General features: G+C 43.4%; 1 protein-coding gene across 1 annotated transcript in view; it reads left to right on the top strand.

Annotated features, from left to right (window-relative positions):
- Positions 1-24943, top strand: part of LOC144675088 (diacylglycerol O-acyltransferase 1-like) — a 108517-nt gene that overhangs the window by 6139 nt on the left and 77435 nt on the right. The window contains exon 2 of the mRNA XM_078536117.1: positions 14843-14930. Within this exon, the coding sequence (XP_078392243.1) occupies positions 14843-14930 (88 nt within the window). The remainder of the gene's footprint in view (positions 1-14842; positions 14931-24943) is intronic.

Below are 24943 nucleotides of genomic sequence, written 5' to 3'. Positions count from 1 at the left end.
TAGCCTTGTAGGTTTCGGCACCTCAGGTGCGAATCCAGGTACCTTTTCAATGAGTTGTGTTCAGCCGCAACTACCAACTTAGGCAGTGAATTTTTGACGCCCACCACCCTCTTGGTGAAAAGGATTTCCTCATGTCCCCTCTAATCCTTTTACCAATCGCCATAAATCTATGCCCCTAGTAATTGACCCCTCAGCTAGGGGAAACAGGTCTTTCCTGTCTACCCTATCGAGGCCCCTCATAATTTTGTACACCTCAATTTGGTCACTCCTCAGCCTCCTCTGTCTGAAGGAAAACCGTCCTAGCCTATCCTACCTTTCTTTATAGCTGAATGTTCAAGCCCTGGCAACATTCTTGTAAGTCTCCTCTGTACTCTCTCCAGAGCAATTATGCCCTGCCTGTAATGTGGTAACCAGAACTCTGTACGCAATTCCAGCTGTGGCCTAACCAGCATTTTATACAGTTCCATCACTTGTATTGTATTCAATATTTCGTTCAGTAAAGGAAAGCATTCCATAAGCTTTCTTTACCATGTTATCTACCTGCGCTGCCACCTTCAGGGACCTGTGGACATGCACTCCAAGGTCTCTCACTTCCCCAACCCATCTCAATATCTTTCCGTTTATTGAGTATTCCCTGGCTTTATTTGCCCTCCCCAAATGCATTACCTCACACTTTTCCAGATTGAATTCCATTTGCCACTTTTCTGCCCACTCAGCCAAACCATTGATATAATTCTGGAGACGACAGCTACCCTCTTCACTGTCAACTAATCGGCCAATTTTTGTATCATCTGCAAATTTCTCAATCATGCCTCCCACATTTAAGTCCAAATCATTAATATATACAACTAACAGCAAGGGCCCCAACACTTAGCCCTGTGGAACACCACTGGAAACCGCTTTCCATTCACAAAAACATCCATTGACCATTATCCTTTGTTCCCTGTAGCGGAACCAATTTTGGATCTAACTCACCACCTTCCCCTGTATCCCATGGGATCTCACGTTTCTGACCAGTCTGCCATGTGGGACCTTGTCAGATGCCTTACTGAAATCCATGTAGACAACATCCACTGCACAACCCTCATCAATCCTCCTCGTTACTTCCTCAAAAAATTCTGTTGAATTAGTAAGACACGATCTTCCCCTAACAAAACCATGCCGACTATCCCTGATCAATCATGCCTTTCTAAGTGACAGTTTATCCTGTCTCGGTATTGATTCCGATAATTTGCCCACTACCGAAGTCAGTCTGACTAGCCTATAATTTTCTGGCCTATCCCACGCACCCTTTTTAAATAATGGTACAACGTTGCAGACCTGCATTCCTCTGGTACCTTGTCTGAATCTAGTGAGGATTGGAAAATGATCATCAGAGCATCTGCTATTTCCTCTCTGGCTTCCTTTACCAGCCTGGGATACAATCCTTCCAGCCCTGGTGATTTATCCACCTTCAAGGATGTCAGCCCCTCCAGTACTCCCTCTCTCATTGTGCTTATTGTATCTAATATAGTACACTGCTCCTCTTTAACCATAATGTCTGCATCATCCCTCTCCTTAGTGAAGACAGAGACAAAGTACTCATTGAGAACCCTGCCCACATCTTCAGCATCAATGCACAAGTTACCATGTACATCTCTGATAGGCCCTTCCCTCTCCTTAGTTGGTCTCTTGCTCTGAATGTACTGGTAAAACATCTTTGGGTTTTCTTTGATTTTACCGGCCAATATTTTTGTATCCTCTCTTTGCTTTCCTAGTTTGCTTTTTTATTTCACCCCTGTACTTTCTAGACTCCTGCAGGCTTTCTCCAGTACTAAGCTTTTTGTGACTGCCATAAGCTTTCTTTTTCTACTTTATCTCACCCTGTATGCTTCTGGATAACCAGGGGGCTCTAGATTTGGTAGTATCACCCCTTTTCTTTGTGGGGACATGGCTACACTGTGCCTGTAGAATCTCGCTTTTCAATGCCTCCCACTGATCTGACACTCTTTTCCCTTCTAGTAGCTGTATCCAGTCCACTTTTGCCAGTTCACCTCTCAGCTTTGTAAAATCTGTCTTCTGCCAATTTAGAACTTTTACTCTTGTTCCATCTTTGTCCTTTTCCATAATGATGAAACTGCATTATCCTCACTTTCCCCAAACTGGTCCCCCAATGCTACTTCATCCATTTGCCCAACTCCATTTCCTAAGACTAAATCTAGAATTGCGCCCCTTCCCGTTGGGCTTGTTACACGCTGGTTGAAAAAGTTCTCTTGAATGCAGTTCAAGAATTTTGTGCCCTCTGTGCCCTTCACTCTGTTCGTATCAATAGAGCACCCCTTAAAGTTTGAAATTCAAGGGAATACAAGCCTAGTCAATGGAAAGCCTAGTCAATACAATTTGTCCTCGTAACTTGATCCTTTTAGTCATTTACTCTACTCTGGTGAATATGCGTCACATGCCCTCCAAGACCAGTATGTCCTTCTTTGAGTAGCATGCCCTGTACTAAATGCAGTTATTCCAGATGGATTCTAACCAGAGCGCTCTGTGCAGTTGTAACTTAACCTCCACTGCCTTTTATTCCATGAGTAATATGATCTGCTGTTTTATGCTATTACTTGCCTCAGGATATGGGGAAACACGGTATAATGGAGTGGGTTTGTAAACAGAGGAAATGTATTACTCTATTCAAAGATTAAGACGTTATATTACTAATCTCGAGGTACTTTGTTTTTTTAGCCAGTTATAGATGAACTCTTTAGGTCACCGAGTAATTCTGTACTTGGATCCTTTGTGTGAATTGTAAGTAGATCAAAAGGTTGAACAGATCTTTGTACCATAAACATCCTTAATCATTTGTTTGGTAATCTAATCGAGAACATCTGACCAAACCTATCTCTAACGCAGAAGTTGTCAGATATAAAATTGCTGTGTAGGGTGAAATTCAGTTACAACTTCCATTTTTATAATGTGATTATTGTAAAAGGAGTCCCAGGGTGCTGCTTCACAAGGCACATTATCAGTGAAAATTTGACACCGAACCACTTAGAAATATTAGGACATGTGATCAAGTGCCTGGTCAGAGTTAGGCTTTATGGAAGGACTTAAAGGAGGAGAGGGGTTTAGGAAAGAAATTCCAGTGTATAGGTGCTTTGGAGCTGAAGGCGCAACTGCCAGTCAGCACCCCGTTGGGTTTCAGGGTGCTGTTTCCTGATAATTTCCATTATCTTTACTCTCATGATGTGGGTGGTGCAGACACGGCAGGAACATAGGAGTAGGCCATTCAGCCTGTTGATCCTGCTCCATCAATCAATACAATCATGGCTGGTCATCTACTTCAGCGTGACTTTCTTGCACTATCTCCATATTCCTTAATGTCATTATCTAAAAATATGTCAATTTCTGTCTTGGACATGCAGAATGATTGAGCTTCCACAGCCCTCTGGGGTAGAGAATTCCAAGGTTCACCACCCTCTGAATGAAGAAATTCTTCCTCATCTCAGTGTTAAATGGCCTACCCTGAGATTATGCCCCCTGATTTTTGACTCACCATGCTGTCTTATCTACATCCATCCTGTCACATCTTGTAAGAGTCCCTTAAGTTTCAATGAGGTCACCGCTCATCCTTCGAAACTCAGCTCTAGGGAACACAGATCCAGTCTCCTCAATCTCTCATAAGACAATCCTGCCACCCCAAAGATTAATCTGGTGAACCTCTGTTGCACTCCCTCTATGGCAGATAAGGGGACCAAAACTGTACACAAAACTCCGGGTGAGGTCACACCAAAGCTCTATGCAACTGCAGCAAAACATCCTTACTCCTGTACTCACATCCCCTTGCGATGAAAGCCAACACACCATTTGCCTTCCTAATTTCTTGCTGCACCTACATGGTAACTCTTAATGACTCATGAATAAGGTCCCTTTGGACACCTGCACTTCCCAAACTCTCTCCATTTAAGAAATACTCTGCCTTTCTGTTTTTTCTACCAAAGCAAATAACTTCAAACTTATTCACATTATATTCCATCTGCCATGTCCTAACCCATTCACTTAGCCTGTCCAAGTACTCTTGAAGTCTCCTTGCATCCTCCTCACAACTTGCATTCCTACCCAGTTTGGTGTCATTAGCAAATTTGGAAATGTTACGGTTGGTCCCTACATCCAAATCATTTATGTAGATTGTGAACGGCTGTGGACCTGGCATTGATCCTTGTGGTACCCCACTAGTAACAGCCTGCCATCCTGAGAATAATTCGTTTATTCCTACTCTCTGAATTCTGTCTGTTAATCAATTCTCAATCCATGTTACCCTCAATCCCATGCACCCAATTTTATTTACTAACCTCCTACGTGGGACCTTAGAGCCTTCTGAAAACCCAAATACACCACATCCATGGTTTTCCTTTATCTATGCTGCAAGTAACATCCTCAAAAGACTCCAAGTTGATTTCGTTTTAATAAATCTGTGCTGACTCTATCCAATTTTACCATTCCTACAAATGCCCAGTTATCACATCCTCAATAATAGACTCTAACATTTTCCCTTCTCCCAATATCAGACCAACAGATCTGTAGTTCTCCATTCTCCCTCTTCCTCCCTTCTTAAATAGTGGGGTTACATTTGCTACTTTCCAGTCCGCAGAAACCTTTCCAGAATCTGTAGAATTTTGAAAGATAATTACCAATGCATCCACTTTCTCTCTAGCTAGCTCCTTCAACACTCCAAGGTGAAGCTCATCTGGTCCAGGGGATTTACCAACCTTCAATCCAGTTAACTTTTCAAGTACTACCTCTCCTCGTATTTCTGGGAGATTTTCTGTATCTTCTTCCATGAAGACAGATGCAAAGTAACTGCTTAGTTTCTCAATCATTTTCCTGTTCTCCTGTCCCCACCTGTAATGGGCCCACGTTTGTCCTGGCTAATCTTTTCCTTTTCATGTGCCTAAAGGAGCTTTTACAGTCCGCCTTTATGTTTCTCACTAGTTTGCATTCATATTCTCTTTTCCCTTTATCAGTTTCTTGGCCCTCCTTTGCTGGATTCAAAATTGCTCCCAATCCTCAGGTGTACCACGTTTTCTGGCAACCTTATAAGCCACTTCCTTTGATTTAATGCAATCTTTAACTGCTTTTGTTAACCATGGTTGATTTACCTTTCCCTTTGGGTGTTTGTGCTTCAGACGCATGTATATGTATGTAGACCATGTAGTCATTCTTTAAATACTAGGCATTGCCTGTATACTGTCATTTCTTTGTGTACTTTCCCAATTCATCCATAGCCAACTTGCAGCATTTATTGCTCATTCTGTGGACATTGAGTCAACAACGTAGTTTGGGGCTAAAGTCACATATAGGCCTGACTGGTTACGGGTGGCCAGGATATCGGTCAGGTTTTTACAATAACCCAACAGCTTTCACCGTCATTTTTATGCTCCCAGTCCACGAGTAACCAAGTTTACTCAATTTCCTTATCCATATCGCAGAGGTTGACAGAAATGCAACTTTGACCTTGTTAAGGAATTTAGTAGGTGACGTGCTCTGAAGGCTTGCAGTGAATAGAATTTGTATGACGGAGGTGGGCCAACTAGTCTATAGTTTTCTTTCACATGAGTAGCAGTCTGAATGCCATGTACCCACCCCTGTTCCCATATCCTTTTATTCTCCTTTCCTTCAATCCTCCATGTAACCTATTGAATGTTGATTGGCCTTTGCGTCAGCCTCATTCCAAGGCTTCACAACCCTCTGTTTTATTCTATAAAAAAAAAGGTTTCTGCTGCTCCCTGCATTGAATCTTTCATCTATGTTCCTTCGTTTTAGACCCCTCAATCAATGGAGACTGTCTGTGTACTCTGTCTTGTCCCTGCATAATTTAAACACTTCACATTAGATCAGCGTGTAATCCTCCCAGTTCTACCAAAGAGCTGCAGTTTATCAAGTTGCGTTGCTAGTCCTGGTTTCGTCCCTTGACATTCCATTCTGGGTTCAGCATAGATTTGTGTGGGGTTCAGACTGTTACAGTTACAGCATTATTTGATCTTTGAGGAACCTTTAAGCAAAAATGCTGTTAGATTTTGTTTCTAGCTACCACGCCTGCTGTGACGAGCCTGATTTTAAATGAAGTTGATGATATTGCCATCCTTGTGTTTGTCAACAAGGAGAAATTTTGTCAATTTGCCTGTACGTTACAGCGCCATTAATATGTAAGAGTGAAAATATGCTGATTCCAAAGTTAAGCATTGTTTTTTCTTTCCCCCCAGGGTCTGTTCAGTACAGGCCGAGTATCCTTTACCCTTAAATCAGAAAACCGAACATATCCGACAAACACACGTTTTTTTTGTGAACTTCATCGGCGTTTGGTGCAGGAGGCCTAGTTCGTTGTTTGTCTGCACTGTTTACCTTGCGATTTTTGTGGTGAACATGTCAAAAAGAAACTTGTTACATGTACCCTGTACTTATTATTCAGTGATACATCTTACTTTTCTCGCCATTTTATTTACTTTAGACTATAGCTAGCCTAGGCTTAAGTTATTTAGGCTATTATAATGTAAGTTCATATGCAGTACCCGAAAACCAAAATGATCTGAAATCCGAAATGCACTTGTCCCTAGGGTTTCGGGTAAAGGATACTCGGTCTGTTGGAAGAAAGAGAACTTGTTTTTATACGTGGGCCTTCATGAGCTTTGGATATCCAAAAGTACTTTGGAGCCAATTTGAAGTGCAGTTACTGTTGTAGCGTAGAGAGATGCAGCAGCCACTTTATGCACAGCAGGATTCCACCAACAGCATTGAGCTAAATGCTTTGGTGGCTGAGGGGCTAAATGTTGAGTAGAATGCTACGGAGAACAAACTGCTGCTCTTCGAATAATGGCGTGGAACCTTTTCCATCCACCTGAGAGGGCAGGCAGGTCCAACAATGACAGCACCTCCAGCAATGCAATGCTTCCTCAGTCCTGTACATCAGCGTCAGTACTGCCCTGGAATGTCAGCCTACTAGACTGAGTGAGAACTGACCCCACAACCTTCCAGCTCAAGAGCCGAGAATATTACAACTGAGCCAAGGACACTCTATTCGATGCTGTAAACTGACTCCCAAAATGGATTTCATCCCAATCTGAGCTTCCTATTTGAAATGTTTATTTTGAAGCCCTATTTAACACAATGAACTGCTTGTGCTGAAGCTTTCCTGATGTAGTGTGGCATGCTTCAATGTCACATAGCCCATTTGTACATTTTCTTCTGTCTAGCAATAAAGCCAGCAGTTTGTGTAGAGAGGCCTTCGCAGTGTAATTTATCTAGTTACTTAATTGCATCCAGATGCTGACGTACAGGACTGTGGGATGACCTTTTAACCAGATGGTAAATTTGCAGGAATGCTGTAAAAACTGGTTGGAACCAAGAGGGTGCAAGTGCATTTGTGTAAATCATTTTCCTGCAAGTAGTGTAAAAGTGAGATCATTAAGCTGCTTTTAAAAAAAATATATTCACCCCCCCCCCCCACCCTTCCAAATCTACAGCAAGACTCGACAGTCCCCTCATAAATCTAAGATACATTCTTAGATGTAGTGGTCGTGAAAGAGACACCAGGATGGTATGTTGCCTCCCTGGTGCCAGGGTCCAGGATGTTTCTGATCGGGTATGGGACATTCTGAAGTGGGAGGGAGAACAGCCAGAGGTCGTGGTACACATTGGTACTAACGACATAGGCAGGAAGAGCGACGAGGTCCTGCAGCGCGAGTTCAGGGAGTTAGGCAGAAAGTTAAAAAACCAGGACCTCTAGGGTTGTAATCTCAGGATTACTCCCTGTGCCATGTGCCAGTGAGGCTAGAAATAGGAAGATAGTGCAGCTGAACACGTGGCTGAACAGATGGTGTACGAGGGAGGGTTTCCGATATCTGGATCAGTGGGATCTCTTCTGGGGCAGGTGGGACCTGTACAAGAAGGACGGGTTGCATCTAAACTGGAGGGGCACCAATATCCTGGCTGCGAGGTTTGCTAGTGTCACTTGGGAGGGTTTAAACTAGTATGGCAGGGGGGTGGGAACCAGAGCAATAGGTCAGCTGGTGAAATAAATGACTGTGAGCCAGTGAATATGGCCAGTAGGACTAAGAGGAAGGGCAGGCAGGGAGAAATTACTGAACACAGTGGGACTGGGGGTCTGAAATGCATTTGTTTCAATGCGAGAAGTATAACAGGCAAGGCAGATTAGCTTAGAGCTTGGATTAGTATTTGGGACTATGATGTTATTGCTATTACAGAGACTTGGTTTAAGGATGGACAGGATTGGCAGATAAACGTTCCAGGATTTAGATGTTTCAGGCAGGATAGAGAGGGATGTAGAAGAGGTGGGGGAGTTGCACTGCTGGTTAAGGGGAATATCACAGCTGTACGACAGGAGGACACCTCGGTGGGCTCATGCAGCAAGACAATATGGGTAGAGCTCCGGAATAGGAAGGGTGCAGTCACAATGTTGGGGGTTTACTATAGGCCTCCCAATTGCTGGCGGGAGATTGAGGAACAGTTATGTAGGCAGATTTTGGAAAGATGTAAAAGCAATAGGGTTGTTGTGGGTGATTTTAACTTCCCCTATATTGACTGGGAATCACTTAGTGCTAGGGGTTTGGATGGTGCAGAATTTGTAAGGTGCATCCAGGAGGGCTTCCTGAGACAATATGTAGATAGTCCAACTAGGGAAGGGGCAATACTGGACCTGGTATTAGGGAATGAACCCGGCCAAGTGGTCGAAGTTTCAGTAGGGGAGCATTTCGGGAAAAATGACCATAATTCAGTAAGTTTCAAGGTACTGGTGGATAAGGATAACAGGAGTCCTTGGGTTAAGGTGCTTAATTGGGGGAAGGCTAATTATAACAATATTAGGCAGGAACTGAGGAATCTAGACTGGAGGCGGATGTTTGAGGGCAAATCTACAACTGACATGTGGGGGGCTTTCAAACATCAGTTGAAAAGAATTCAGGACCGGCATGTTCCTGCTAGGATGAAGAATAAGCATGGCAAGTTTCAGGAACCTTGGATAACAAAGGATATTGTGAGATTAGTCAAAAAGAAAAGGGAAGCATTCGCAAGGGCTAGAAGGCTGGGAACAGATGAAGCCCGTGGAGAATACAAAGAAAGTAGGAAGAAACTTAAGCAAGGAGTCGGGAGGGCTAAAAGGGGTCATGAAAAGTCACTGGCAACCAGGATTAAGGAAAATCCCAAGGCCTTTTATACATATGTAAAAAGCAAGAGGGTAGCCAGGGAAAGGGTAGGCCCACTCAGGGACAGAGGTGGGAATGTGTGTGCGGAGCCAGAAGAAATGGGAGAGATACTAAATGAATACTTCTCATCAGTATTCACCAAAGAGAAGGACTTAGCAGTCGATTTGTCTAGGGAAGAGTGTGTAGATAGCCTGGATCATGTTGAGATCAAAAAAGAGGAGGTGTTAGGTGTCTTGAAGAATATCAAGGTGGATAAGTCCCCAGGGCCAGATGGGATCTACCCCAGAGTACTGAGGGAGGCAAGGGAGGAGATTGCTGGGGCCTTGACAGAAATCTTTGTATCCTCACTGGCTCCGGGTGAGGTCCCAGAGGACTGGAGAATGGTCAATGTTGTTCCGTTGTTTAAGAAGGGTAGCAGGGATAATCCAGGAAATTACAGGCCGGTGAGCCTTACGTCAGTGGTGGGGAAATTATTGGAGAAGATTCTTTGTGACAGGATTTACTACCATTTGGAAGCAAATCGGCATATTAGCGAGAGGCAGCATGGTTTTGTGAAGGGGAGGTCGTGTCTCACTAACTTGATCGAGTTTTTCAAGGAAGTGACAAAGATGATCGATGATGGAAGGGCAGTGGATGTTATATACGTGGATTTTAGTAAGGCCTTTGACAAGGTCCCTCATGGCAGACTGGTACAGAAGGTAAAGTCGCATGGGGTCAGAGGTGAACTGGCAAGATGGATACAGAATTGGCTTGGTCATAGAAGACAGAGGGTAGCAGTGGAAGGGTGCTTTTCTGAATGGAGAGCTGTGACTAGTGGAGTTCCGCAGCGATCAGTGCTGGGACCTTTGCTGTTTGTAGTATACATAAATGATTTGGAGGAAAATGTAACTGGGCTAATTAGTAAGTTTGCAGACAACACTAAGGTTGGAGGAGTTGCAGATAGTGAAGAGGATTGTCAAAGGATACAACGGGATATAGATCGGTTGGAAACTTGGGCGGAGAAATGGCAGATGGGGTTTAATCCGGACAAATGCGAGGTAATGCATTTTGGAAGGTCTAATACAGGCAGGAATTATACAGTAAATGGCAGAACCCTTAAGTGCATTGACGGGCAGAGGGATCTGGGTGTACAGGTCCACAGGTCACTGAAAGTGGCAACGCAGGTGGATAAGGTAGTCAGGAAGGCATATGGCATGCTTGCCTTCATTGGCAGGGGTATTGAGTATAAAAGCTGGGAAGTCATGCTGCAGCTGTATAGAACCTTGGTTAGGCCACACTTGGAATATTGCGTGCAATTCTGGTTGCCACATTACCAGAAGGATATGGAGGCATTGGAGAGGGTGCAGAGGAGGTTTACCAGGATGCTGCCTGGTCTGGAGGTTATTAGCTATGAGGAGAGGTTGGAGAAACTCGGATTGTTCTCACTAGAGCGACGGAGATTGAGGGGCGACTTGATAGAAGTTTACAAAATTATGAGTGGCATGGACAGAGTAGATAGAAGCTTTTTCCCCAGGGTGGAAGAGTCAATTACTAGGGGACATAGAGTTAAGGTGAGAGGAGAAACCTATAGAGGAGATGTGCGGGGCAAGTTTTTTACGCAGAGGGTAGTGAGTGTCTGGAATTCGCTGCCAGAGGAGGTGGTGGAAGCAGGTACGATAGTGGTGTTTAAGAGGCAGCTTGACAAATACATGAATAGGATGGGAATAGAGGGATACGGACCCTGGAAGTGCAAAATGTTTTAGTTTGATAGGCAATATGATCTGCGCAGGCTTGGAGGGCTGACGGGCCTGTTCCTGTGCTGTACTTTTCTTTGTTCTTTGTTCTTGTTCAGGCGTGTAACTAGGGTAGAATGGTGCAGATGAGTCACTGTTTTTCCTTGAAATTCCACTTGGATTTTATTTGTGGATTGGAAAACATTTAATTGCAGAACCTTTCCTCTGGAGAGGGAATATGTGGAATAAAAACTGGTAGGATAGGAGCTTTGTGGGTTAAATAAGACTTGCTTAGTCAATGCTTTGTGCTTTGTCGCACACAGGTGTCGTGGATTTACTTTACTGCTTCCACCTGACCTGAGCTTACCTCTGGCTCCACCTACCTTCCCACACTGCTTATAAAATAAATCTCAGCACTGTTAAGAACCTGGAATCGGCATTCAAACTTGAAAAGATTTTTTTTTTACCAGTAATCAAATAATCTCTGCGAAGCCACACAACCAATTTCCTTGGAACTTAGAGCGAGCTGAATTAACAATTAAAACATGCATCTCTGTAACCTCCTGCAATTCACCCAAACCTCTCTGCTCCTCCAAGTCTGGCTGCTTCTGCATACCCAATTTTCAACACTTCACCATTGCTGATGGTGCCTTCAGGTGCCTGGGCTTTTAGCTCTGTATTCCCTCTATAAACCCCTGTCCTCTTTCCTCCTTTAAGACACACCTTAAAATCTACCTCTGACCAAACTTTAGGTTACTCAATGTCCTTATGTGACTTGGTGTTTTTTCTTAATAATGCTCCGGTGAAGAGCTTCAGATGGTTTGCTACATTAGAAGTGCTATATACGTGCAAGTTTTTGTTGCCCAGCTACTGAAGTATCGTGGATTAATAAACCAAAGCGTAACTTCATTTTCTATGGTTATTCGAGGCAGAGATAGTGGATTTTTATTTGTCTCTTGGGAAATCGAGGGATGTGGGCAGCAGGCAGGAAAGCGGAGTTGAGGTAGATAAGCTGTGATCTTATTGAAGCAGGCTTGAGGCACTGTATAGTTTAGTGCTGCTCCTATTTCTTACGTTCTTAAAACGCTCGGTAGCTCCGAGGTCTATTTTTCACGATTGCTCATTTTGAAAACATTTTGACAGTATTTAAATCGGTCAAAAACATTTGTTTGGTCTTTGAAGTATCGATTTTTCCCCAGTGTTCTCTGACTGGGGGAGAACACCGTTGCCTCATTGTTTAAATATCACTTCTCATGTGGTACTATTCTGGTAGATTTCTAAACTGGCTTACTGGAGAGGATGCGGCTGGTAAGCAGTTACCTTATCCTACGGATTAACAAATAGGTGCTGCTGAGAGATTAAGTCAGCAAGTCCTACGCCAGCTGTTACTGCTTAATAGCTACTTGCAAGGAAATGGATTTTTTTTTTCCATATTTTACCTTGGGATGTGAGACACTGGGTAGGCAACATTTATTAGATTAAGGGTACTAAAGGTTAACTAATATGAAATTGGAGACAAGTATGATCTTGGTTGGATGGCCGGATGTTAGCTAAATCAGCTGGGAATTTGAAAATCTGGCACATTTCTTAGTGCTTATTTTTGATTTGGTGCTATTTCACAAATTGTCATCCTGGGCTTTGAGCCTTCGACCTTTCCTGGCGTGCATGGGATAGGATGCAGGGAACCGACGTTTGGATCGTCTTAAATTTATTATTTCATGATACGTGGGTGTCGCTGAGAATTTGTTGCCTATTCTTAATCGCCCTTAAACTGCGTGGCTTGCTAGGTCGTTTCAGAGGGCAGTTACAAGTCATCTGTGTTACTGTGGGCCGACAGTCCCATGTAGGCCAAACCAGGTAGGATGACAGACATTAGTGAACCATTTTTACGATGATCAATGCTAGTTTCATATTCCAGATTCATTTAATTGAATTCAGAGTGGGATTTGAGCCCGTGTCCCCAGAGAATTAGCCTGGAGCCTCTGGATGACTAGCCCTGTGACATCACCACTACTCCACTGTCTCCCCCCCCCTTAGATGAGAGATTTATGAAAGGTGGAGGACAGAAAGCTGTGGGATCAAGGTGAGGGCGATGTATAGCTCGGTGGGCAAAGAGAAGAGAGAGGAACAACAGGTGAGGCTGAACAAAAAAGCTGAAATGCTGGAAGGCTGAAATGAAAAATGCAGAATTATAAATGAGTGAACATTTGCAACAAGGAAAAAACTGGTCAGTATTTCAATTGCTGAAGCATAAAGGGCCAGAGGTTATGTTGAAGCAGTGCAGAGCTGGAGTTGGGCACCTTTTGGAGTAACTGCATTCAGTTCTGGGCACCTTCAGGAAGGATACATTGGCCTAGAGGATGCAGGATGATACCAAGGCTAAAAGGGTTTAATTATGAGGACAGATAGCATAGCCTAGGTTTGTATCTCGAGGATAGAAGTTTAAGGATTTTTCAAATTGAAGTTGAGTTGGGATGGTTAAGGGATTTGATGGGTTGGATAAGAGACTTTTTTTCTTCCTGTGAGAGGGTCCAGAATAAGGCAGTTAACCTTAAAACTAAAGCTAGACCTTTCTCATGGCCTCATTATGATTCACTGAAATTCCTGGTGACAAGAGTGCTGTAGATGTTCTACTTGAATCAGCTTCCACATCAGGTGCCATTGGTTTATAATTAGTGGTATGAAGCTTCTGCATCTTCCAAACCCACGACCGGTACCACCCTAGAAGGGCAAGGGCAGCAGACACATGGGAACACCACCACCTAGAAATTCCCTTCCAAGCCTCTCTCCATCCTGACTTGAAAATATATCGCCGTTCCTTCACTGTCGCTGGGTCAAAATCCGGGAACTCCCTTCCATACAGCACGGTGGGTGTACCTACACCACATGGACTGCAGCGGTTCAAAAAGGCAGCTCACCATCACCTTCTCGAGGGCAACTAGGGATGGGCAATAACTGCTGGCCCAACCAGCCCACATCCCATAAAGGAATTTTTTTTAAATAGTACCAATGTGAATGACCTTTCAGCTGCTGCTCTGAATTTCACCTGTCAAGTACATGTGGCTTAAAAACTTGGCAGATTTTATTGATCGTCATTGTTTGTGGGGGGGAAATGCTTTTGCATATGTTTGGATGGTACAGAAAAAGGCCATTTGGCCCAACCAGTTTGTTACTCGAGCCTCCTCCCATCTTTATTCATTGGGTCATCATAAACGTATCTATAGACAGCATACACATCAGGTACCACGTCTCAGCTTATTGGGACAATGACCCATGGCACTCTTCCCCACCCCCCCACACCTACCGGTACGACCCCCTGTTGACCAGCACCTCAACTATAAAATTAAATATAGGTATAAAACCAGGGAACAAAGGTGTGAGAATCCTTTGGTCAGACTATTCCACTGTGCACAGTAAAATCAACTCCAGTCCAGCTCTCAGTTTTAATTACGTAGATACAGCAATATATAGGTTGTTACTGGATCAGTTAATTCAGAGGTCTGGACTAATAACCCAGAGAAAGTGAATTTCAATCCCTCTGACGGTTAGAAAATTTGATTTTGGTTTAATAGCTGATATCAGTAAAAGTGAAAATAAAGCTGTCGGATAATCCAGTTTGTTCACTGATGTCCCTTAGGGAAGGAACTTGTCTTACTTACCCAGTCTGGCTTATGCGTGACTCCAGTTCCATACCAACCCTTAATTCCCCCTCTGACATAGCCTGGAAGCTGCTCCGATGTATCAATCCATTGCAAAGATTGGCCAGAATCATCACATGAGGACCACAACCTTCTCAGGGCAACTGAGATGGGGCAATAAATGCCGACTTTGCCAGTGCTGCCCACATCCTGAAAATTAGCTTTTCTAAAAGAATTTAAACTGGGCACGAATTGTACTGTTGTGTGAATTGTTTCCTCATTATCGTTTTGTTTGTTCCAGTTGTCACAAGCTCCAGGAGTCCTTGTTGAGCTCAGCGAGTGGATACAACAACTACAGAGGAATTCTCAACTGGTGTGTGGTCATGCTGGTGAGTCCCAATGGACCTGCTTACAAATTTATATTTTAATGCACCCAATTACATGCCAGAGGATTTAAAAACTAGCATTGGTACAATGGGCTGTTTTGAAGCTGGATTTGCGAATTAAACCTTCAACTTTTGAAACAGTATCCCATCTTAAAGGAATTAGATATTTCTTTTTAAGTTCAAGGCATTCATCATCAGCATTGAAATGTGTCCCATTTTCCTGGTGTAACTAAGTTGCACAGTGCTGCAGTAAACTTGGCCTTGTCCATGTGGGATTTATAACCTGAAGGCACTTGGGTTACTCTGAAAGTGTTCCAAAATTCTTTGCAGATGATTTTATGCAAATTATGTGTCTTGTCTTTATCTGCTGAGGCAAGTACTTTTCTTTGCATTTTGTTCTCTTTTGTAGTGATTTTTGTGCATTAACATACAATGAACTAAGTACCATACTCCTCTGTAAAACAGGTTCTAGCACAGTGGTGCCATAAACTGTAACTGAATGCATTTTATAATTGTCACTGCTGGGTGAACTTGTCTAGCAGGATTGGGGAAGGTACCAGCTAAGATTACATTTCATAGGATGTACAGCACAAGAACAGGCCATTCTGCCCAACCAGTCCATGCTAGCGTTTATGCTCCACTCGAGCCTCCTCCCATCTTTCCTCATCTAAATCTAGCATAGTAACCATCTATTCCCTTCTGCCTCATACATGCTTTTCTAGCCTCCCATTAAATGAATCTATACTATTCCCTGTGGTAGCAAGCTCCACACTCTCACTACTCTTTGGGTAAAGAAGTCTCTTCTAAATTTCCTAATCAATTCTACCAATCTGACATGAGTTTAATGTTTGAGGACTATACCTGGTACTCAACTAACTTACCCCTTGATAAACAAGTAACAATTTATTTTATTCAGTGGCTCAAGTGAAGGTCCAAGGCCTGTTGTACAGGATACTGCCAAAAATAGAGAAGATAAGGAACTTGATTTAAAAATCGTTTATCATGTAATCAGGACATTATAGATTGTTTGAGAAGCGATTATTTTTCAAGCGCCTTCACAGTTGACAGGCGAATGCAGCAACTTGCACAAGACAGCCTTACAAACAAATGAGAAGAATATCCTGTTAATCTGTTTTCTGTGCTGTTGGTTCAAGGATGAATGTTAGCCAGGACACTAAGAGAACCATGCCATGCGAGCTTTCACATCCTTGTGAACCACTGGAATTTGTCTTGGTTTAAGGTCTCATCTAAAAGACTACACTGTTATGTGCCTGGGTCTTTAGCCCAGATAGTTTTCTTGCTTTAGCATATCGAGCCACTTCTGTAGGCAGAGCCTCATTCCCAATGAACTGGAGTACACCTTCCTTATCTGCCCAATATATAGATCGCCAGCTCGTGGATCAAAGCGAAAGCCTCTGTTGCTGTCTTTTGACAACTGGCTAATCATGTCCCCTCATGTAACCATTGGACAGAATTAAAATGAATGCTCCTCTAGACAGCATGAGGCTATAAATAGTTGTGGGTTTATTAGAATGTAAATATAGGTGAACTGTAGGTTTGCATTGGATACATTCCTCTTCTGAACTGTTAAACTACAGTGCGAATTGGACCAGACACAAGAGGTAGAAATCATTTGTTTTCATTTTTCAGGCCTAATACGGCAACGGAGCACACCAGTTTAGCAGTAGAATGATCTGCACACAAGATGTGGAGGCACAAAGAAATTTGTGGAGCCCATTTCTTTACAGCTTAAACATAAGAACTAAGAGCAGGAGTAGGCAATTCAGCCCCTCGAGTCTGCCCCGCCATCCAATACGATCATGGCTGATCTCATTTCGGCCTCAACTCCAATTTCCCGCCCTCTCCCCATAACTTTTCAACCCGTTACTAATTAAAAACTTGTCTGTCTCCTCCTTAAATTTATTCAGCGTCCCGGCATCCACTGCACTCTGAGGTAGTGAGTTCCACAGATTCACGACCCTTTGAGAAAAGTAATTCCTCCTCATCTCTGATTTAAATCTGCCACCTCTTAGCCTAAAACTGTGGCCTCTCGTTCTAGAATGCCCCACAAGGGGAAACATCCGCTCCACGTTTACTTTGTCTATTCCCTTTAGCATCTTATATACCTCAATTAGATCACCTCTCATCCTTCTAAACTCTAGCGAGTATAGACCTAAACTGCTCAATCTCTCCTCATAAGACAAGCCCCGCATCTCTGGAATCAATCTAGTGAACCTCCTCTGAACCACCTCCAATGCAACTACATCCTTCCTCAAGTAAGGGGACCAAAACTGTGCACAGTACTCCAGGTGCGGTCTCACCAATGCCTTGTACAGTTGCAACAACACTTCCCTATTTTTATACTCTATTCCTTTAGCAATAAATGCCAAAATTCCATTTGCCTTCCTTATTACCTGCTGTACCTGCAGACTAGCTTTCAGCGATTCATGCACGAGGACACCCAGATCCCTCTGCACTGAAGCATTCTGAAGTTTTCTCTCCATTTAAATAATAAGTCACTTTTTTATTCTTCCGACCAAAATGGATAACCTCACACTTAACTACGTTAAACTCCATCTGCCAAATTTTGGCCCATTCACCTAACCTGTCCATATCCATTTGTAAATTTCTTATTTCTTCATTGCAACTTACTTTCCCACCTATTTTGCTGTCATCTGCAAATTTAGCTATAGTACCTTCTATCCCTGAATCCAAGTCATTCATATAGATTGTAAATAGTTGGGGCCTAAGGACCGAACCCTGTGGCACCCCACTAGTTACAGCTTGCCATCCAGAAAAAGACCCATTTATCCCGACTCTCTAAACAGGTATCAGACTCTTCATTTGCATATTTAGGGGCCTAATGCTTGAAGGCCCCATCCAGATATCAGTCAGCTGAGCACAGTAGCCTGCCGCACCCCAGAGTCTTCAGTAACCCCGAGGGCCACCAACTTCAATTTAAGTCAATTTATTTTTGTTCTGTCAAGTAAACCCATCGTGTGGAGCCAGAAGGAGCAGGCCTGTTTGGATATCCCCCACAGGGATTGCTCAATAACCTACTCCAATTCCTCAACCCTGGACCTGCCAGATGGTCACTGCCAGTAATACACAGGCAGCCCAATATTGATTTCTTCACTCAGGCTTGCTGCCTGTGGAGCTAGGATAACTAGATTTTGATCAACCTCCGACCCCCTTGATTCAGGCGGGTGTTGAGCAGGTCCAGAGCAAAATCTACTCGGGCCTCGGAATGTCAACCTTTTTCCGGTTGCTTGTTACTGACAGACTAGAAAAACTCTGAGCGATCTGTATCCCTTGGATAAAAAAAGCAGCTAACAGTCAAACATGTGTGGAAACAAACCACAAGATGTTTCCCTTTAGCCAATGAAAATGAAGTACGCCTTCAGTACAGCAGTGAAGCACAAACATTGAATTCAAGCTCAAAACCAAGTGATCTTGATCCTGCGCAAAAATCTAGGCTGACAGTCCAGTATAGCACTGAGGGAATGCTGCACTGTTGGAGGTGTTGTCTTTCAGCTGAGATGTTAAACCGAGGCCCCATCTGCACTCTCAGGTGGAAGTAAAAGATCCCTTGGCACTGTTTTGAAGACAGGCGGGCAAGTTATTCCAGGAAAAACTCAGCAGGTCTGGCAGCATCGGCGGAGAAGAAAAGAGTTGACGTTTCGAGTCCTCATGACCCTTCAGCAGAAGGGTCATGAGGACTCGAAACGTCAACCCTTTTCTTCTCCGCCGATGCTGCCGGACCTGCTGAGTTTTTCCAGGTAATTCTGTTTTTGTTTTGGATTTCCAGCATCCGCAGTAGTTTTTTGTTTTTATCTGAGTTATTCCAGGTGCTTTGGCCAATCTTTATCCCTGAATCAACGTCACAGAAACAAAACTAAAAGCAAAATACCATTGGAGATCTGAAGTAAAAACAGAAAGTGCTGGGAAAACACAGGAAGTCTGGCAGCATCTGCGCAGAGAGAAGCAGAGTTCGTGTTTTGAGTCCAATATGACTCAGCAGAAGAGAGCCTTGGTTTAATGCCTCATCTGAAAGACAGCACCGCTGACATTAAAGTACTACCTCAGGACTGCACTGGAGTGTCATTCTTGACTGGCAGTGTACATTTCCACTTCTCTTCAGCTCTGAAGAAGAGTAGTCATAGGGACTCGAAACGTCAGCTGTTTCTCCCTGCACGGATGCTGCTAGACCTGCTGAGTTCTTCCAGCATTTCCTGGCAGTGTACTGTCTGACTGAAAAGAAATAAAACTTGCTTTTCTATAATGCCTTCCATGTCCACGGGGCATTTCAAAGTGCTTCATGGGCAATGAATTACTTTTGCAGTAAAGTTATTTGTCATTAAGAATGATGAAGCAGCCATTTTGCATGCAGCAAGGTCTGACAAACAGCAGCTGATCCTATTTTTATGGTTTTGTTGGGTAAAATAAATGTAGGCCTGGACGCCAAAGAGAAATCCAAGGGATTTTTGGACTAGATAATGTTCTCAAGTCCCTGAAGTGGGAAGTGAGCCACTAGCCTTCATTGTGCCTAACTGACACCAGGATAATCAACTCTGGATGTATTCCCAGAGCTTCCATCCACGTGCCTGCCCATCTCTAACTGCCTTGCCTAGTCAAACCGTTAATTTTCCCATCTCCAATGTTTTTGGAAGAAATAAGTGTTCAAAGAAAATAGGGAGAAAAAAGCATGCAATTTTATTTAATGCCCCATTAATTTTTCTCCTGGGTTGCTTACAGCAGTGTCTAGAACATTGTTCTTCAATTCCCGAATCTTTGAAGGAAAACCTTCAAGAATTTGCAACCACCAAGCACACTGACTACCTAGACGTGGGTTTTATGTACAGCTCATTAAAACACCACCTAGAAACTTACTCCACATCAAACATTGATGGTAACAGTGTGGATTCATTTTAAATCCCTGCGAGGAGGAGTGGGCACAGTTGAAGAGAGCAGTGGAGTTACTCAAATCCTGCATAATTCAGGGTTTTATTCTCTTCCCGTAATAAATTATCCTCGGAGGCATGGATCTAATATAAAGCTGCACATGTGGGTTGAAATGTGATACTGAGGGGAGTCAAGTCAGGCATTACTGATTCCTGTAATAACTGTTTCATTAAGTAATTGAGTGAAATGGAGCATATAAGCCTTGCCCACAATGGAGTTAATTCTGCTCAGGGATTATTGGTTTGTAAATCAACAGTTTTCTTTGGTTTTTGTAATCCACACCACTCTGATCCAACCATGTGAATGCTTCTAAAGCGCGCAACAGGATAAAGGTACCTGAAAAATTCAGTGGACAGCCTTCTGTCTGAATCTGAAGTTTGTGAGTTCAAACCTCACTCCCAGGGCATGAGTGTTTGATTTGGACTCTGTCTCCAGTGCGATGCTGAGTGCTGTCGAGTAGTTGTCAGTGGTGTCTCTACTCTGGATGCAGCATTAAAATTAATCCCAAGATGCCTGTTCAGATGGTTGTTCAAAAATGCAATGGGATTGTTGATAGACTAGCAGAGTGTTCTTTTCTGGTGTCTGAACCAAAAATCCATCGCAAAACACTTTCCAGCATCCGCAGTGTTTTGTTCTTATCCCCTGAGGAATAAATTAAATGATCATGTTCTTTCATTCGGTTTTGTGGGAATCTGCTGTGCACCAAATAGTTGCTGTTTCCCTCCCACCCCCCCAAATGTCTCAGTTTCCAGCTAATTCATCAGATGTGATGTAGGCTGTATTCTGACAACACTCAGCTCCATCTCACCCCCGCCTGTCATGCCTCCTCCTCTGTTGTTAAATTCAGACCGCTTATCCGACATCTAGTATTGGATAAGCAGAAATTTCCTTCAGTTGAATATTGGGGAAGACTGAAGCCATTGTTTTCCGTCTCTACTCCAGAGCCCCTTCCCTACCTACCGACTCCATCTCTCTTCATGGCAACAGCCTGAGATGAAGTCAACCTGTTCACAAACTTGGTGTCACATTTGAACATGAGGTAAGCTTCCGACCTCAAGTTCATGCCATCACTAAGACTGACTATTTCCACCTTTGTAACATCGCCTGACTTCACCCCTGTCTCAGCTCCACTGCTGTTGAAGCCCTCATTCATGCCTTTGATACCTTTAGGCTCAACTATTCCAATGCACTCCTGGTGAGGCTGCCAAATTCAGCCCTCCATAAACTTGAGGCCGTCCAAAACTCCGCTGCCCGTGTCTTAACCTGAACCAAGTCCTGTTCCCCTATCACCGCTGTGCTCACTGACCCACATCAGCTCCCAGTCAAGCTATGTCTTGACTTCAGAATTCTCATCCTTGTTTTCAGATCCCACCATGGCCTTGCCCCTCCCTATCTCTGTAATCTCCAACCCCACAACCCTCTGAAATTTCCACATTGCTCTAATTTTGCACTTTTTTAAAAAAAATATTATTTCATGAGTTGTGGGCATCTTTGGTAAGGCTAGCATTTGTTACCCATCCCTAGAATCATAGAAAGTTTACAGCATAGAAAGAGGCCACTCGGCCCATCGTGTCTGTACCAGTGGAAAAATGAGCCACCCAGCTTAATCCCACATCACAGAATCTCACAGTGCAGAAGAGGCCCTTGCCAGCATTTGGTCCATAGCCCTGCAGGTTACAGCACTTGAGATGCATTTTCAGAACCCTTTTATATGAGTTGAGGGTTTCTGTCTCTACTACCCTTTCAGGCAGTGAGTTCCAGACCCCCCCACAACTCTCTGGGTGAAAACGTTTATCCTCATCTCCCCTCTGACCTTTCTACCAATCACTTTAAACTTATGCCTCCTAGTCACTGACCTCTCTGTTAAATTAAATAGGCCCTTGTCATCCACTCTATCCAGGTCCTTCCCATCCACTCTATCCAGGCCCCTCAATTTTGTACATCTCAATCAAATGCACCCACCGTTCGAGCTGGGGAACGTAAACAGTGGAACAGGGAAGATTTGTGGAGAGAGGGCCAAGTTTGGCAGCGGTTGGCCAAGGATTGAAATGCACAATGAGAAGATTTGACTGTCCAGGGGCCATCTTGTAGGGGGTAGAATACGAGGGTTCCAAGGTCTTGAAGAGGCTGTAGAGGTACCGTACCAGAATGATACAGGATGACTGACTTCCATCATGTGGAGAGACTGGAGAAGTTGGCATTAGTTGTTATTTAGAGAAGAGAGAATTTAAAGAGAGCTTGATGGAATTGCTATGTCATTCTTTGTTATTCCATCTTCTGTTCTTCCATTTTTTGGATAGAGATAAGGGCTGAAATGTAACGGTGATGAAAATGGAACATCCCAAGTATCTGACTGGAAGCTACCATTTTAACAAAGTTGTGAATTAGATCCAAATGTGATCTATTTCGGTTCAATATGAAAAACAGCTAATCAAAGCTGTTACAAGGAACTAGCTTTTCCAATCTCAGATCAGAAAGGGTTAACCAAAGATAACTGAAAAGGCTCCTTTAACCTCACACAGCTATTCCTTCATACATTTACCACATCCTACCCCCACCCAGCCAAAACGGGTAGACTGTAGATGTGCTCTGTAACCAGCCCGGTATCTTTCTATTTTCCCCCCCAATCCAGTCTCCCCGTGGGAAACCTTTTACTACTCTGTTGATGGTGTCCCCATAGTTACGTGGTTGAGATTGCCTCAGTTGCTTGGGAATTAGAAACATGACGCCCATTCTAAACGCTAAAGCTATCCCAGTTACAATGTAGGAATTTTAAAAGTTCTTTGTTGCAGCAGACTTGGAGTTGGATGTAAGTTGCCTTAGCAACTGTTTGGCTCACTGCACTTCTGATCTGAAGAGAATTTTTTCCTCCGGAGAGAAGTTTTGGGCTTGGGAAGCATATTTCAGAAATCTAAATCTGAGCATTTCTACAGGAAATGAACAAGAGTTTTAAACTGCAGCTCATATGACTAAGTGAATTCTGTTCATAAATGTATCAGCCGCATTTGACTGGTGAATCATATGCAGGGTAGAGATCAGGCTTTTGTGTTGGGTCTTATCTGAATAGTTCGGCCAAATACAAAAAAGAAACAGGAGCAGAAGTAGGATATTCGGACCCGCCGTTCAATAAGATCATGGCTGATCTGTTTGTGTTCCGTATTCCACATTCCCATCTTACCCTCGATAACCTTTTATTCCCTTGCCTAACAAGAATCCACCCCGGCCATAAAAATATTCAATGACCCTGCCTCCACTGGCTTCTGAGGCAGTGTTCCAGAGTTTCACAACCCTTTGAGAGACAACATTTCTCTTTGTCTCTGTCCTAAAGGGGCAACCCCTAATTTTAAAACAGTTCTGGATTCACCCACAAGAGGAAGCATCTTTTCCATGTCCACCTTGTCAAGACTGTTCAGGATCTTGTATACTTCAATCAAGTCACCCCCTCACTCTTTTAAACTCCAGCGGAAACAAGCCCAGCCTGTCCAACCTTTCCTCATAAGTCAGCCCGCTCATTCCATTATCAATCCAGTAAACCCTCCTCTGAACCGCCTCTAACGCATTTACATCCTTCCTTGAATAAGGAGACCAAAACTGCACACGGTATTCGAGATGTGGTCTCATCAATGCCTTGTATAACTGAAGCATAACATCCTTACTTTTATCTTCAATTCCTCTTGTAATAAAGGATAGCATTTCTTAGCCGCCTTAATTACTTGCTGTACCTGCATACTAACTTTTTGTGACTCATGTACTAGAACACCCAGATCCCTCTGCACCTCCAAATTCTGCAGTCATTCTCTATTTAAGTAAACATTCATTCCACCACTGACGCACAGTGGCAGCAGTGTGACACATCTACAAGACACACTGCAGGAATTCACCAAGCCTCCTTAGACAGCATCTTCCAAATCCACAACTACTATCATCTAGAAGGACATGGGCAGCAAACTGATTGGAACACCACCACTTGGAAGTTCCCCACCAAACCACTCACCATCCTGACTTGGAAATATATCGCCGTTCCTTCACTGTCGCTGGGTCAAAATCCTGGAACTCCCTCCCTAACAGCACTGTGGGTGTACCTACACCACATGGACTACAGCGGTTCAAGAAGGCAGCTCACCCCCACCTTCTCAAGGGCAATAAATGCTGGCCTAGCCAGCGATGCCCACATCCTATGAATGAATTTTTAAAAAAAACTCTGCATTTTTATTCTTCCTGCCAAAATGAACAATTTCACATTTTCCCACGTTATACTCCATCTGCTAGACTTTTGCTCACTCACTCACTCAATCTACCTATATCTCTCTGCAAATTCCTAATGTCTTCTTCATAACATTTTCTTACCTATCTTTGTGTCACCTGCAAATTTAGCTACCATGCTAAATGTGGCACTGTACCATGCTCGCTCCCCTAAGTCACTAAATTGCTGAGGCCCCTGCACAGATCCCTGCGGAACTCCCCGTCACACCCTGCCAATCAGAAAAAGACCCATTTATGCATTCTGTTTTCTGCCAGCCAGCCAATCCTCTCTCCAGGCTACTATGTTACCATGAGCTTTTATTTTTCGCAACAACCTTTGATGTGGCACCTTATCAAATGCCTTATGGAAATCCAAGTACAGCACGTCTACAGGCTCCCCTTTATCCAGGGCGCATGTTACTCCTTCAAAGAACTCCAATAAATTGCTTAAATTTATTGAAGCTCTTGCTATTTGTTTTTACATTTCTAGCTAGCTTCCTCTCCTATTCTAATTTATTTCTCCAATTAACCTTTCAGTCATTCTCTGCTGTTCATAATATTCTGACCAACCATCTCTCCTGCTGCTCATCTTTGCACAGTTATATGCTTTTTCCTTAAGTTTGATGCTTTCCTTAACTTCTTAGTTAACCACGGTTGGTGGATCCTCCCTTTAGAATTTTTCTTTATAGTAGGAATGTACTTAATCTGTGTATTCTGAAATATCCCCTTAAATGTCTGCCACTGCTCCTCTATTGATTTATCCTCTAGCTTAGTATCCCAGTTCACCAGCTAGCTCAACTTTCATACCCACA

The sequence above is a fragment of the Cetorhinus maximus genome, chromosome 3 (assembly GCF_964194155.1).
Source record: "Cetorhinus maximus chromosome 3, sCetMax3.hap1.1, whole genome shotgun sequence".
Classification (NCBI taxonomy): Eukaryota; Metazoa; Chordata; class Chondrichthyes; order Lamniformes; family Cetorhinidae; genus Cetorhinus; species Cetorhinus maximus.
This window is presented reverse-complemented; position numbering and strand designations above follow the sequence as displayed.